Raw genomic sequence first — 15,648 nt, forward strand, 5'->3', positions numbered from 1 at the left:
GGCAAATTGTGCCTGACAGATGTGGTGGCGTTCTACAATGGGGTTACAGCATTGGTGGGTAAGGGAAGAGCAACTGACATCATATACCTGGACTCGTGCAAAACATTTGACGCTGTCCTGCACAATATCCTTGTCTCTAAATTGGAGAGACATGGATTTGACAGATGGACTACTTGGCAGATAAGGAATTGCCTGGATGGTCGCACTCAAATTGTGGTCAACAGCTCGATGTCCAAGGCAAGAACAGTGACAAGTGGTGTTCCTCAGGGGTTAGTGTTGGGACCCGTGCTGTTTAATATCTTTGTTGGCAACATGGATAGTGGGATTGAGTGCACCCCCGAAGCTGTGTGGTGCAGCTGACACGCTGGAGGGATGTGCCATCCAGAGGGACCTTGACAGGCTGGAGAGGTGGCCTGTACAAACCTCATGGAGTTCAACAAAGCCAAGTGCAGGGTCCTGCCCATGGGTTGAGGCAATCCCATGCACAAATATAAGCTGGGAAATGAGTGGCTTGAGATTAGACCTGTGGAGAAAGACTTGGTGGGTATAGCTGTATGGAAAATTGAATATGACCCAGCAATGTGCAATCACAACCCAGAAAGCCAACCATATCCTGGGCTGCATCAAGAGAAGTGTGGCCAGCAGGTCAAGGGAGGTGATTCTCCCTTTCTACTCTGCTCTTGTGAGACCCCACCTAGAATACTGTGTCCTGCTCTGGGGCCCCCAGTGTAAGAAAGACCTGGGCCTGTTGGAGCGAATCCAGAGGAGGCCATGAAGACCATCAGGGGCTGAAGCACCTCCCTTATGAGGACAGGCTGAGAGTGCTGGGGTGGATCAGCATGGAGAGGAGAAGGCTCCAGGGAGATCTTTCAGCAGCCCAGCCCTAACCATTCTAAGAAACAGTTAAACAGCTGCTCATGCTATTCTGTAAATGCTTGTGGTAGGTGGTTTGATGTCTTGTCTCTTCTTGCTTGCATCTGCCTGTGTGTTCTGTGATTGACAGGGAAAACAGTGAGCAGAACAGTCTAGCCTGTCCTTTCGGTGGGGAGTTTATTTGCCTCTGTGCAGGCAGATATGATGGCGAGTGACAGGAGGGGTGTGCTGTGCTCTCTACTGGCACACCAGCCTTGTTTCCTTCTGCCTTGGGAAGGGGAAGGGTGATTGCTGCTTAACGTAGTCTGGCTGTGCTACATTGACTTTTAAGTAATGTTCTTCTAAGGAACCCATTCTAATGTTGAAGCAGAGGGTGCAGTGATGCTTTTTACTTGTTCTTGATTAATGCAGCTAATATATTTTACAAGTTCTTTTACTAATTTTTCTGAATCAGTATTTTTCTCCTCCACTACTTTACCTGCATGTCTGTGTTCAGAAATATGGATTACTCTCCTCAAAACTTGGCCATTTCAAATTCTGCTTTGAGGAATGGCATCAGTGGTGTTTTTTAATTGAGGTATGTGCCTCTGGACTGAATTAAGAACTTTCAGTGCAGATACAGCTATTGCTCTTTTACTAGTACAATTTTTCATTTTTCTTTGTGTTTTGTGGAAGCTTTAATATGATTTTCCAGATATCTTTATGCTTTAATGTTAAAAACATTGTCGTGTGTAGCACACGTGCGCTTTGCTTTCCTGTGCTTGAAGCTTTCTGGACTTAACCCAACCTTTCTCCTGAATTTTTTTTTGTTTTAGAGGTAACATGAACATGCTAATTTCATTTTTGTCGCTAGCTACGTTTTAAAGCAGGTCTTTGTACAGAGATTTCCCGTTTGTCTTGAATAAACTTAACTTACATAAGAGTCATTCTGGTTTTGATGCAGGTTGGGAGGACCTGACCCTCTGGACTACGTTAGCATGTACAGAAACCTGGGAAACCCAGCACTGAATGTTCCTGAGCACTGGCACTACGTCAGCTTTGGGTTAAGTGACTTGTATGGAGACAACAGAGTACATGAGTAAGTGTCATTTCAGTTCTGTTGCTGCATGTTGTGTTTTGTGTTGTGTTTTGAGGGAGTGTAGGTAAAACCCTGTCCTACTGTTATTATCTGAACAGCTGGTTTTCTGCTGAGATTACCCTAGCCTTTCTCTTATACGGAGCGTGACATATGCGTGTTCTTGGATGTAGAAGAATTACTGTGTTCCCCTCTGCAGCCTTTGAATGCAATATATTTCTTTGTCAGTGTTGAGTGACTTTTTTTTTTTTAATTTCTTTTTAACTGGTTAGGATTTTTTTTTTTTAACTGGATGTCTTGTTGTGTTTTTCACTCTTGGTAGTCTGTTATGGTCATACACTTAAATTCTGACCCCTCCCTGTGCATGTTAAATGCCTTCCTCTGGAAAACTGCTGTAAGGGCATTTTTCCTACTGCTGGCACAGCGGTGTTACTGTCAGTGGACTGCCACCCCAGTGGCTGCTGTACAAAGTGCCAATTTGTGCAACAGGAGCATAAAATTCTAATTGTTTGACTGTCTTTTCTCCAGTAATTAATTGATTATCTTAGCTTGTTGGCATGGATGGTCTTTAGCAGCCATTTTGTATTAGACCAGGCAAGCAGCATGATCTAACCTTATTGTCTGTCTTTTACTGACCTTGCTCCTTAACTCCAGTTAAAATGAGTAGCCGTAGCCAAGCTGTCATGAAGCTGTGAACACAGCCTTCTAATCAGCCAGAAATGGCAGAAGGTTTCTGCTGTTGCTGTTTAGTGGAACTGTCTTTGTGCTGTTTCATAGTTTCAGGCTAAATGTCCTTGATGAATGGTGCACCAAAGTCCTGGTTTGTTCACCCAAGTTTTCCTTCTTTAGTTTGTCTTGGTTAGGATTCAGCCACCATTTTTTTTAACCCAGGTGCTTCTCCTGCAACAGCAGCAGTCATGCAGTTTCTTTAACCTTACCTAGGTCCTCAAGGCAGTTTCTTCTGTTTTGTTTTGGTTTGGGTTTTGGGGTTTTTTTCCTGTTTGTGGTTACAGAACTGTTTTTCAGACGACAAGTCTCTTAAGACTGGAGTTAATATAGGACCCTAGTGTCACAGAGATCTGCCTGGCATATTTAGCCAACACGTCTACTAACAAACCCCAGTCATTAGTTGCTGGGGCAGAGGGAGGGTAGGGTGAGTGAAAGAAATGAAATTAAAGCTTTCCTTCCCTCACTTCCACAAAAGATCCTACCATGGACATGCAGGCCTTTATATGGTGCCTTTGTTCTCAGATTATGATATTTCATCTTTGCCACTGAAAATAGGAGGTTGCCAAGATTGGGTGACCTGTGTTTGCCTACCTTGTTGACTTGTCAGCCTGAGGTTTTCCCATAGTGAGAATATTCTCTTTACTCAGATTCTTTTGTGATGGTTTTGGGTGAGAGCAGGGAGTGGACACAAGGGTCTCAGCTGAAGACATGAAGGGTGATGTGTTTTTATGAATGAAGAAGCAATTTATGTAAGGATGCAGTCTCCTTGGCCCTGGCACATGCTCTGGCTTCTCTCTCCCAAAACCTGTCTGCTAGACCAAAAACTGTTGCTGCTGTAGTGGAAAGCTTGGGGATAGAGGAGTGAAAGCATCACACAGGTGGAATGTTACAACTTCGAATAACTTCCTGGCATGAGACCCCTTAACTCTTCATGCTGTCATATGGTTTCGTCTGGTGATTGGATTGAGATAGTGGAATATACCTTTTGCTGGTTGCAGGGCACAGGAATTGAACCCCCATCTCTAGATATAGGCTGCAGGTGATTTCCAAGGCCTGCTGAGTGAAGCAGGAGCAACGTATGCACTATGCTCTGGAAGGTCCGAAGTCCCTGAATGCCCTGTGTGTATGTGAGCCTGGGAGGAGGCACTGAGACCCGGCGTGCCTTGGCTGCCCTTGGCATTGTGCTGCTGGAGGCTGCTGCAGCCAGGCACTGCAAGCAAATAGCATCCTTGCTGCTGCACTGCTCTGATGGTGTTGGAGCCAACCTCTTGAGCACTGGCCTGTTCAGACTCATCAAAACGATCTCCATGCCTTGAGTACATGCATGTGTTTCCCTTCATTATATGTGGCTGGAACAGTGTTCCTGGTTCCACAGCAGGGTGTCCCTGTGTCACTTGCCCTGAGATGTTCAGATGTCTACAGTCTGTCACCTTTATTTTGGCCTCATTCTTGGAGCTACAAAACTTAATACTACACATGCTGTTAAGAAGGCTGGCTCTGCCTTTATGGTAAAAAGTCATAATGTACAATTATGCATGTGGTAAAGCTTTCAAAACCTACACATCTCTTAAACACTGAACCTGAAGTTATCACGTGATAGGTGAGCACTGTACAGGCAGAGAGAAGATTTTCAAAGGAGCTGAGAACTCACCAGCAATTCTTCTACCCAACAGCAGTTGCTGTTTGCTAACTACTCTTGAAACGTGACTGCCATGTGAACTGCACGTCACCAGACCAGCACTGGGCGCATGCTGCAGGAATGTAGTGGTTTTTCTATGCATTCAGGAGGCTCTTGTTCTCCAGCAGGGAATTTAATAAAGCCTTTGTTAAAGAAAATGGGTATCAAGTCTCTTTGTTGCTTCAAGGACTTTGGGATTCTGCTGTCCCAGGTAAAGCATGCTGTGGGATGGTTGGCAGGAGCACAAGGTGACCGGGGATTTGTTGAAATCTTAGGAAGATTTCCTTTAAAGCTTGGTGTGGCTCTGCTCAACTGCCCTGGCCTCTGGAGATAGGAGTTAGTTTGTGGGGTTTTTTGGTTTCCTCTCTGCAAAGAGTGCAGAGCTGTATCTGCCTGTGACAGTCAGAAAGGTTCTTACGATAGGGATGTGCTTACATAACCTTGCTGTCCTTCATCCTTTAGAAAGGAAGGATAGTATGCTGACAAAGGTCTTTTTAATCTCCCAGCTTGACTTTGAGTAATGTATAGCTTATTTCTTGTGGACCTCTTCTGGTAATACAGTACAATCTAGACCAATTATAATGCAGTATTAAATGAAAAGGACTTTTTGATTTTTTTGAGTAAACTAATGGTGAATTGGAGGCCTGTGTATTTTTATTTATAATGCAATAGCAAACAGATGTAGCAAGTAATGTGAAAATGTTGACTTTAATTTATATTTTTAATAAGAACCTGAAAAGTCTGAAGTGGAGCTCTCCCTGTGCCTCCTTGTTGACAGATTTATTTTCAGTTAAAGCAGCACTATTTCCTGCTCTGCTTAAGTATCAGCTATGGTTTGCTTACAGAACTGGTCTGGTTTTAAGAGTCCAGAGAATAAGATGGAAGAAATCGAAGAATTTCAAACGTGGAAACCTTTTTCATTTAAAACCACTCAGTGTTTCATAGTATAATGGCAACCATGACACCAGCTGTGCTGGGCTGATCACTCTAAAAATCCTAAATCATGACGTCATGACAACATTAGGGAACCGCAGGCCTTTCAGTGGGATTTCACGCCAAGCTGCTTGCATGGAAATAAGTCTCTCCAGTCGAGCATGTTGCACAACTTGAGTGGCAGCAGAAATCCTGCTGGGATATTTTTGCAAGTTATGCTCCATTTTTAACTTTATCTACTTTAAAATCAAAACCAGTGTGTAACTTCTTGAATCTATTCAGCAGGGTTAGAGTAGAGCCTTTTTTTTTTTTTTTTTTAATATTCTTGCTTTCTGAAGAGATTCATCAGTAACGAGTGTGTGTGTAGCATGTGAGCACACTGGCAGGGAGCATCTGACCTGTGCAGTTGTGGGAGAGGAGACAGGTCCTGCACCCTTCTCTGCTGCTGGTAGCTACTGGCCCACAGCAATGTCAGCAGCAAGGAACGTGTCCCCATGCATCTGCACAAAGCACGATGCCTCAGCTGCAAAATGCAGATTCATGCTCTGATACCAGAACATCAGCAGGACCAAGGCATAGGCCCCTGATCCTTTCTGCAGTTTGCAGACATGATGGTGACTTCTGCCTACGTGGAGAATGGTTGCCTGAGGAAGGCAGCGTCAGCAAACCTAGCTGGACTCAGACTCCGTCAGTGCAAACGCCAGCTTCAGCTGCTGTGGTGCCATGTCATGCTCCAGCCCTGGATTGTGCTGGCGCAGGGCTTTGCAGGGCTGTCCAGGGAGCTAGGAAGTGATGTGTGTTTTCACCAGACCAACTTTTGTGTCCAGTTTGCTGTAGGGCCAAGGCTGAATCTCCAGTTAACTGTTCCTGTAGTTCGAGTGCTCACCCTTTTCTGTTAACAATTTAAAAGGTGCATGGAAAATGAGAACCGTGATGTGACAAAATTCCTGAAAACTGTGAATAGTCTTATTTGTATTACATTTGCAAGGTCACAATTTGAGCCACAATAGAAAGCAAAGCTTAAATTACAGCTAGGTTAAGAAATAAGATGTGTATTTGTGTCCTTCCCACATCCTGAGAAGAAACATGCCAACTGTGTTTTGATGTTTAGCTTTTTATGCAAATTCCAATAATTGGGTTTCCTGCTCTACATAAACTTTATATTGACAAGGGTGATGGTTTTTGTTTTGTGGGGTTTTTTGGTGTTGTGGTATGTTGTTTTTTTTCTTGGAAGCTAGCCAGGAGCCAAAGCACAGCATTCCATTTGCATAAAACCGAAGAGATTACAGCTGCCTTCATCTCTAATACAGATGCAGGGTACCACCCGCGGAGACAACAGGTTCCAACTTGCTGTGGTCCTTTTGATTTGTGCTACTTTCCATTTGGATCAGGAGGGAGCGGTGCATGCTGGGATAACGTGTTGTCTCTGTGGGTGGTGCCTTCCTATTAAAGGTGAGGGTAAGCATGAGCTTTTCAAGATCTCCAGTCCAGCTTGTGTTCTGCTTGCTTGTATAGATCCTCTGAATGACCTTAACTTGTAAAAGGGCAGGGATGCTTGTTAGAGCTGGGAGGAAGAAAAAGGAGTGCAAAACTGGATCAGGTAACAAATGCAAGGCTTGCAGAGGGGTGGATGTTTTCTGGAAGGCTTTTTCCGAGTGTGAAAGGAGTTTGAAAAGAGTATTTAGAAAATAGCCTGAAAGTTGGAACGAGTGTTCTCTTTCTTTTGAGTGCGTGCTGGCTTCTTCTTTGAGCCTGCATGAATGTAGGATGGAGTGGTGCTGACAGCTGTCACTTTAGTGGTCTCTTAGTTCTGTAGCTTTTCATAAATTTAAAAGCTCACTGCCCTCAGCTTGCCAGCCTTTAGCCTTAAATTTTGGTATTTAATGGGTCCCTAAGTGCTTTATAAACCACATGCCTAAAGCACTGCTGAAATATTACACCAAACTCCAAGGTGACGGTGAATGCTTTTAAAATGGTGGAGAATGACTCTGCTTCTCTTTGTTTTCATGAAAATGCAATAAAATAAGGGGCCTTTGGGAAGAGAGTAAATTAGAGAGTGGTGGTGGTTGTTGTGGATCTATATTTCAGAGGAGATTTTGTAGAGTTCAGCATGTCTGCCTTGGAAAGATGAAAGATTGAATCAGTTTAGTTTGAGAGTTGAGCCTGGGATTCAAGGAAGATTATTTAAAACTCAAGGTTTTCTTCCACCTTTCATGGTGTCCAGTTTCCTTCCAGTGTGCTGTTGAAGCTTACTTCACACAGATGAACCTGAGGAATTTTTTTAATAATAGCATAGATGTGCAAAGCGTCCCTTACTCATCCTAATTTTGTTTCACTAGGCTATTAGCTCTGAAGTGAAAGGACACCTGCTGTGTCAGCTGGGGTAGCTACTTCAGCACACAGAATAGGGAAGTGAGGTTGAGTTTTGGGGGACATATCCTCAAGTTGAGGATTAGGTAATAGTGGTTGCTTCTGGGTCAGACTTTTGTGAGGTGTGACTGTGATGAGTTGGTTGTGGGGAACAGCCATGACAGTAATGAAATTCTGGGGATTTACAGTCACCCTGAGGAGCTTATTCCGGGTCTCCATAACTTCCTTCTTCATGTTGTCATGACTTCATCTGTGGGAACTGAACAGCCAGTGCACTGAAGAAATGTTTCTGGACGTGGATCATCTGCCCTAGCTAAAGGGAATGACATGGAAGAGGACGCTGGTAAGCATCAGTTAAGGAAGGAGGTACAAGGGCTAGGACTTGGAGGAGGGAAAGTCCAAGATGGGCACTATACTCTGGACTTCCTTTTCCTTCCTAGGTCTCTTGTTTGTCTATCAAAAGATTGACCCCAAATGTAATGGTTATTATTCCAGTTGGTCTTTTTTCTGAGGCAGATGAGAGAGGAAGGTCCATGGCAGAGTGGGAAGGGAGAGGCCACAAAAGTAGGAGTTCTGTGACAAAAATGTATTTCCTTTTAATGATAGTTTATTTGAGAATCTATCAGAGTTGAAATGAGTAGTTTAGCTGCAGCGAGACAATAAGATCTGTTTTTTAATGGATTTATCTTGTGGTTGGATTTTTTCATGTCTATGAAGATATGAGGTAGACTGAGATTTTCCCAAAATGAGTGTACTTTTAAGAGGTCTCACCTGTGTGGATTCTCTGGTGTCAAGAAATAGTTGTGGTTCTACTGAAACTGCTAACTTGGGAGTGCCTGTGGATCCTTCTCTTCTGTCTGGCTGTTTGTTTCTGCCTACTTGATAGAAATGTAGTATTGTGAGGACAGCTCTTCCTTTGAAGAACTTGACTGAATTTGACCAATGAGTTCAGAAATTCTGGGAACATTTTAAAGAAGCACATGAACAAATATGATCATGTAAGCTTCAATTCCCTATCTCCCAGGGAAAAAACAAGCCAAGCATCATGCTTGTTTACCTGCCCCATTGACACTGTCCCTCCAATGACTGAGGCAGTGCACCAGGACTGTCTAAGACTTGTGTTTCTCTGCTGGAGGCAGACCTCCCTTGAAGCTATGGTCACCGTGGGGAAATCTTTTTTTCCCTCCTCTCAGGCAGAGTGTACTTGGCTTCCAAATGTCACTTGTTGGAGGTAGTTAGCACCGTTAATAATATGAAAGATATGAAAGATGTAGGCCACCTATAGAGAGAAGTCCACTTTGTGCTGCAGTCTGTGTTTGCATGCAGAGGTTGTGGAACGCGAGCATGCTTGAACTGTACTAGATTTGGAAATGTTTTTTTTTAAGCATTGAAGGAATATTGTTTAACATTTACAGCATGGTAGTTGAATTTGAAAAGAAGGACTGTTCTCAATAAAAAAAAAAAAAGGCAAAAGATTGGAAGTGGGTTTATAGCTGAGCGTTACTGAAGGCTGGCTCTGCTTCCTGTTCAGTAGCGCATCTGCACGTACATCCCGGTTAGATGAGCTTCTTGCTGCCATGCAGGGGAAGGGGCATAGTGTTCAGACTGGATGATTTCTTTTTATCAGCAGAACTTCGACATTTATGATCTTGGCACACAGGAGGAGAGTTGGCCCAAGGCAGGGCTTCATTACCCTCATCTCCCAGCTGGGTTAGCGCTGAATGACGTGGGAGAGCTTGCATGCTCTGCTCTCCCAGTGAATTCAGACTGCCGAGGAGTGACTGGGGATCAAAGTTGTGTCTTCTAGTGAAAGATTGTTTTACGTGATAAAGATCTGTTTAGGATGTTCTAAAAAGCAAGAGTTAAAAGATAGTGGGTGTTTTTTTCAGTGGGACATGAAGGCAAAAGCATTTTTTGAGCTATGTGGCCATGCTGGTTGTGAGATCAAAGGAGGGTTGACATATTTTTTTTATCCCTTTGCTGCCTGGAATAATGATAATAACAAAATGAATGTTTGAAGAGATGCATCTGAGTGCAGTTATTCATACCTAATCCCCTTTTTTTCCTTAACACAGATTTAGCATTGGGAACATGCTTTCCTGATTAGTACTAGAATAGTCTGTGTTTCTTGATGGGACAGTGGTTACAATTGGAAACCACAAATTATCACTGGTAATAAAATTACTGATTTTGTTTGAAATTGTGAGCTATTGGTATTTCTCTCTTTTAAGCTGGAAACTCCATAGTGATTACCTAGCTCAGCTGCCTCTCTACTGTCATCTCAATTTTGAATCGAGGCCCAATAGGCAAGTGACACCAGCCTAACAAAAGAGGTCTGCAAATCTTTGGTGGTCTCCCATTCAGATGGTATTCCCGTCCTTGGACAAAGGGGTGGCTAGGGCTCCTGAGTGCCACTCTGCCTCCAGGGATGGTAAACAAGAAATGGATCGTCTGGTGGGAGGCATTTTTTGATCACTTGACAAAGCTGGGTAGATGGGATACCACCTGACAAAGGGCTGAAGTTTAAAGGAAGATTTTGCAAGAGCTCTTAAGATCAAAAAGTGGGGGAAAAAAAGGCCAGAAAACTGTTTTTTGGAGGATGTAAACAGGGTGGGCGGAGGTGAAGGGGGACTCAGCCATTCTTGGGGAGCTCTGATTTAAGCCTTGAGGATAGACACAAGGGAAGGAGGGAAGAGTGCACAGATGGCTCATTGTTTTGTCTAGCTCAGCATTCTTGCACTGTTCAAGTGAAGGGCAATTGTTTTAAAATCCCCTTTGCAAAGAGTGCTGTTTGCTTTTCAGCTATCCCTGGTCCCCAAGATGCAAACTGTAAACCAGAGGGGCTGGACTTTAACACCCATTTGTTTTGGAGGGTCAGTGCTCTGTCCAAGGGGCCCGGGGCAGTTGCTGGGCTGCGGGGCATGGGGGAAAGAGTGTGTGCCTGGGAAATGCACTGTGGCAGTTGGGGAGAAGGCAGGAACAAAAGGCTGCGCATGGAGGGGCTGATGCAGAGCGGTGTCTGTCTTGGGGAGCTTCACCAAAGCTATGAAATGTGGCATAAAACTGGCATGTACCTTACCTGAAACAATATCTGATGTACAGTATAAGTTTTTTACAGCATTTCCTTTTTTTGGTGGCAAATAATTCATTAATACAGAGAAATATTGCCATTTCTGTACTGTTATTCTTTCTAACACTCCAGTTGCACTGGCATAGCTCCTTCCCCTTCTCCCCTGTGAATTGTTGTGGCCTTTCTGGAGCAGGGGTCTTTGGCATAATTGACAAAAATAAACTGTAAAGGCGGCTGTTGTTAGGAATAGGAATAAGGCTCAACAGGGGAGTTTTACCAGCAGAACTACAGCAATATAATTATACTGGTAGACTAGTTACAGTAAATTTCCTCATGAAGACAAGCCTTAAGTTGACATTTCCTAGCTAAGTTGAATCCATATGTATAACTTTATTACACAAAAATAATATGTCTCTGGGCCTTGAATTCTTTTTTTACCCAGAAGAGTAACATTAAGCAGAAAAGCAAAGAATTTAGTGTTCAGAGATGGATGGAGGATTTTCTGTAATGGAGTGGCTGTGATGAGCTGTATGCTGAATTGTTTTTCTGGGTAGGTTATTTCTCCTAAAGTGATCAGGAACGTGAGGACCTTGTTTGTGCTTACTGCACTAAAAAGTAAGAGGTACTGAAATATGCTGTAAGATGACATCTCTCTCCCAGCTTTACCCCTGTTTGTAAGAGAAGCTGAGCCATTTTGCAGTTAGTTGCCATAACTGAAGTGGTTTGGCTGCAAGGCAAAAACTATTTTGCCGCTATTCAAATCTTTAAGGGGTAAACCTGGACCCACTGAAAGGAAGCAGGGGAATGATGCTTACTTTCCTCCTTCTCTTTGTTTTAAAGAGGCCAAGATTTATTTTATCCTTTTGGATTTTGTCTTACAGTGGATGAACTCCATGGAACATTCACAAGCGAGGCATTTATTTCTATAGATCAAAAATATCAGCCTATGATTCTTACCTGTGAAAGTTTCCAACACTTCAAAGGAATGATAGTCTTGCAGGAGAAGTTTAACACTTAAAAGGCCGATTTAAACAAAACAAAACAAAACAAGGTACACTTTTCATTGCAGCTGTTTCATGTTTCCTTTTTGGGGGTCTTTCACCATCAGCCTGGTGCTTTCTTTTCCCTGGAATTACAGCTCGAGCTCCAGGGGCCTTTCCCTGCTTGTTTAATTGGTTAAGATCTCTTATAGTGCTCATCGGTATGTTTTTGAATGCACCCTTTACAATGAAATGAGACTATGTAACAGCCCAGCAAGTAAGGAAGTATTGTCTTGATTTCCATAGCTAATGAAGTGAAAGATCAGAGATTGAATCCCAGATCCAGCAGGATACTTGGGTGCCTAGACCCCACTTGAAATCTCTTGGAGTTCAGGCTCCTGAAAGCTCCTAAATACCTTTTATTCCTCAAGCTTATTTATTGCACAGCTGAGAACTTCACTGTACGAGAGTCCTAAAAATGTGCTCAAGAGTGTGCTGAAGTTTTCTGTATGATTTTTTTAAAATTTATGTTCTTTAGCCAGCAGGAAAGTTATGAGAGACACCAGTGTTTATATTCTACGTAATGTATTGGAGACCTTGATCCTTGCCTGAGAATTTTAGGCAATGCTGAAAAAAACCTAACTGTAGCTGTCAGTGTAGCTTCTGGCTTTGTTTTTTTTCTCTTATTCTTTCCACCCTCCTATACTGCTTTTGAAAGCTGCTTTTGTTATGCGAATGGGTTCCTCCCAGCAGCTGCAGAACTTTCCACAGTAGGAGTTCGGAAGGAGCCAGCAGACATTGCAAGGAAAGTCGGTGCCCTTTTCCCAGATGCTCACCAAGCACAGCAATACAGTCCTTCCCAGCCACGCTGGCTCAAACTGGCCCCCTTACTTATGCTCTCTTGCCTGATGAGGTTGCAGCTGAGCTCTTAGGTGAAGTTTTGGAGATGTATTGCCATTCCCTGCAGCTGTGCAAAGAACAGTGTGTAAGAGCTACAGATTCAGTCCCAGAATGAGACAGGATCCGTGTGCAGATGAAAGGTTGTCTTCCCTAGTGCACTGTATAGCACAGTGACTGCGTGCTGTATTTGCAGAATCACATCCAGCTCAGGCCAAACGAGAGCACTGTGCTGCTGGACCTTGGAGAAATGAAGGATAAATCGCTCTGAGTGCAGCATGGTCAACTTAAGTAAAATGTTAAAGCACAGATCTTGATAAGTTGTTTTCTTTTTCATTAGTTCCCTGGCCCTTGTTCTGTGAATGCAATAGTAAATCCTTATTGAACCCCTAGCTATTCTTTCCAGATCCTTTCAGTAGGCATTAAGATGATGCAACTCTGCTGCAACTTCCCCAGGTCATTGCAGTGAGACTTCGCACTACTTCTGTGGCGCCAAGCAGCTCAGCCTCCCTGGCAGTGCTGCAGGTGGTGGTTGAGAACCTGTTCTCAGGGATACCTCAGATGGGTTGGGACCGGTACTCTGGCTGTGCAGTGGGAAGCCTGGGTGACTCTGTGAAGAAATGTGAGCCCTCAAGCTGAAAAGCATGGCCAGTCCTCTAGTCACTTGATTTCACATAGATTATTATTTTTTTAGATGTGTTTTGGGAATCATAAAGATTAAATGGTTTGGTCTTGTCAGTTTAGCTATGACTGTAATGGGAGATCAAACATCACATACTGGTATAGCTACATCCATGCACCGTAAAACAGAGAAATAAAAAATAAACTGTCTTCACATTGGACATCTATCTTTTGCTAGGGTAGAGATTGATGTATCCCATGCAACCTTCTGTTTCATATGTTGTTGTTATAGTCATTTCTCGTGTTCAGTGTTTGTCCATGCTGTGCAGAATGTGGAGTTAATTTCCCAGCTTTTGTGACCTTGATAGATGGAGTATATAAGCATTTCCTATATGATGAGCGTGTCACGTTACTCTTTGAAGCAGGGAGATAGCATTGTTTTACATATGAGAATCAAATTCTTTAGTAACTTTTTGAGGAGGATGGGAAGTTTGTACCAGACAAGATTCAAATTTAGGTCGCTCGGATGCTGTTTTAGGACTTTAAGTGTGTTCTGAATTTTCTTGACTTAGTGTTAGTAATGAAGCAGATAGATCCCTTTGGCACTGACAGGGCCATTACAGCTTTTTGCCCTTAAGCTACACTATCCTTACATGTAATGACTGTATGTTGGCACTCTCTAGAATGAGATGATAATGCTTCCAAGCCTCTAGAGTTCAAAGGGATTAACCTCCAGCAGCTAAGTGGGAGTGGGATCCTATCCTTCTAGATGCTACTACTTTCATGGCATGAAAGAAGCAACCCCTAAATTGGCTTAACTTGCAGCTCAGCACATCAAAGTGACCTGAAAACTGATGGTGGTTTACTTTTAACATGCTAGCCTAGAGACAGCACAGTTCAGGAGCTGCTTCCCATGTGGCTGGGCAGCAAAGTATAGTAACCACTTCTGTCAAAACGAGTTTAACTCATGTGTTGGTGAATTATCAGCTGTGGGTCCTGCCAGCTCAGTTTTGGACACAGAGTATCACTAGTAAAAGTTCGTTGGCTATGATGCTTCACAGGATCATTTGGGTTGGAATGGACCTCTGAACGTTTCCAGTTGATGCCTGCTCAGAGGGTCAGCTTCCACAGACTCCCTGGATCCTGTTTCAGGGTTTGATCTCTACCATGTGAAAAGGATTTCCAGGTACATGTAACTGGAATCAAGCTTTGCCATTTTGCAGTGCATCTTCAAGAAAGGTCTGGCTCTGTCTTCCCTTTGCCCTCCCAATAGGTAGTTGAGCGGTAAGATTCCCCGCTCCTTTTAGCCTCCTTCTGTTAAGGCTGGACAAACCCAGTGCCCAGCCCTTCCTCATGTGATGTAGGTGGCTGTGGTGTGGACATATTTTAATGACACTTGTGTGCCAAATGCTGCTCACATGCCTGATTGATTTAGTGTCTAAAAAGTGGCCAGTCTGTCAGGTTTACAAAATGCACATAACAATTACTGTGCTGCTTGTGTCTAAAGCTGCTAGAAACCCGTACTGTATTATGGTCTAATTCAGGTGACACTCTCATAAGACAGTTGTGTCTGCAGAGTTAGGAGTAAGGTTGACTTGACTCTGTAGGCTGAAGTTTTAGGGGAAAAATCAATTTATCTGTTGTATCAACATTATTTATAGAAACAACTTTTTAAAAACAAAACCTAAACTGTGACTCTTCAGGGGCAAGATTGTCACCAGCTGAGTCTTGAAGAAGCTGAATAGTAAATGTGTGAAATCAGTGTTGGAGTATGTGCAAGTAAAACTTAAACTGAAGTCTCTTCTTTCCCTTCTGCCCTGTAGCAACACTTCATTCGCTAATGGTAGCTCAGTGAAGCACAGTTCTGTTTTCATACTGGCCAGCACAAATCGATTCACAGATTTTGCTCAGATCTATCTCAATGTAAGTTTTCTAAGCGGATCCTATAGGAGCGTTTTAGAAAGCCAAGAAACCTGCCTTGATATAAGTGCAGAGCAAGTGCCTCTGCATCTGTTTGGATTTACATGTTGGAATAATTCTCTAAAAGCAGTTTAAGTTGCTGTTTCCAGAAAGGTTTTCCATTTGGTTGATGATTTACACATTTGATATGATCTACTGCAAGACCAAGCTCTAAGCAACAGCTTTGGGCATAGCCATAGACTGATGTCTCAAGCACCACATGTCACTTGCTTTCCAACCATGATTTTACATGAACAGCAATCTTTGAGCATACGTTCTTCTTGCATTTGTATTTGCCCTGCTTATGCACAAAGCTTTTTCTAAAATCAAGCTAGAAAGGAGTCCATTAATACCCTGCACGCAGGTTTGGGGTGGTGAGAATTCCCTCATGGAATTTCCTGTGGAGTGCTCTGAAGAGATAACCATCTGATGTCCAGATAACCACCCTCTGCTTCCTTCAGAT

At 43.2% G+C, this 15,648-nt stretch overlaps 1 protein-coding gene across 2 annotated transcripts in view; it reads left to right on the forward strand.

Annotated features, from left to right (window-relative positions):
• Nucleotides 1-1,355: 1,355 nt before the first annotated feature.
• The window catches only part of SUFU (SUFU negative regulator of hedgehog signaling), a 91,987-nt gene continuing 77,694 nt past the window's right edge, over nt 1,356-15,648 (forward strand). Inside the window, exons 1-2 of one of the 2 annotated variants that reach the window (XM_026851192.1) lie at nt 1,356-1,450; nt 1,817-1,951. In XM_026851192.1, coding sequence (XP_026706993.1) covers nt 1,851-1,951 — 101 coding nt within the window. In that variant the 5' untranslated portion in view covers nt 1,356-1,450; nt 1,817-1,850. The remainder of the gene's footprint in view (nt 1,451-1,816; nt 1,952-15,648) is intronic. The other variant, XM_026851193.1, reaches the window with a different exon arrangement.

This window comes from Athene cunicularia, assembly GCF_003259725.1.
Source record: "Athene cunicularia isolate RWA chromosome 6 unlocalized genomic scaffold, athCun1 chr6_part1, whole genome shotgun sequence".
NCBI classification, from domain to species: domain Eukaryota; kingdom Metazoa; phylum Chordata; class Aves; order Strigiformes; family Strigidae; genus Athene; species Athene cunicularia.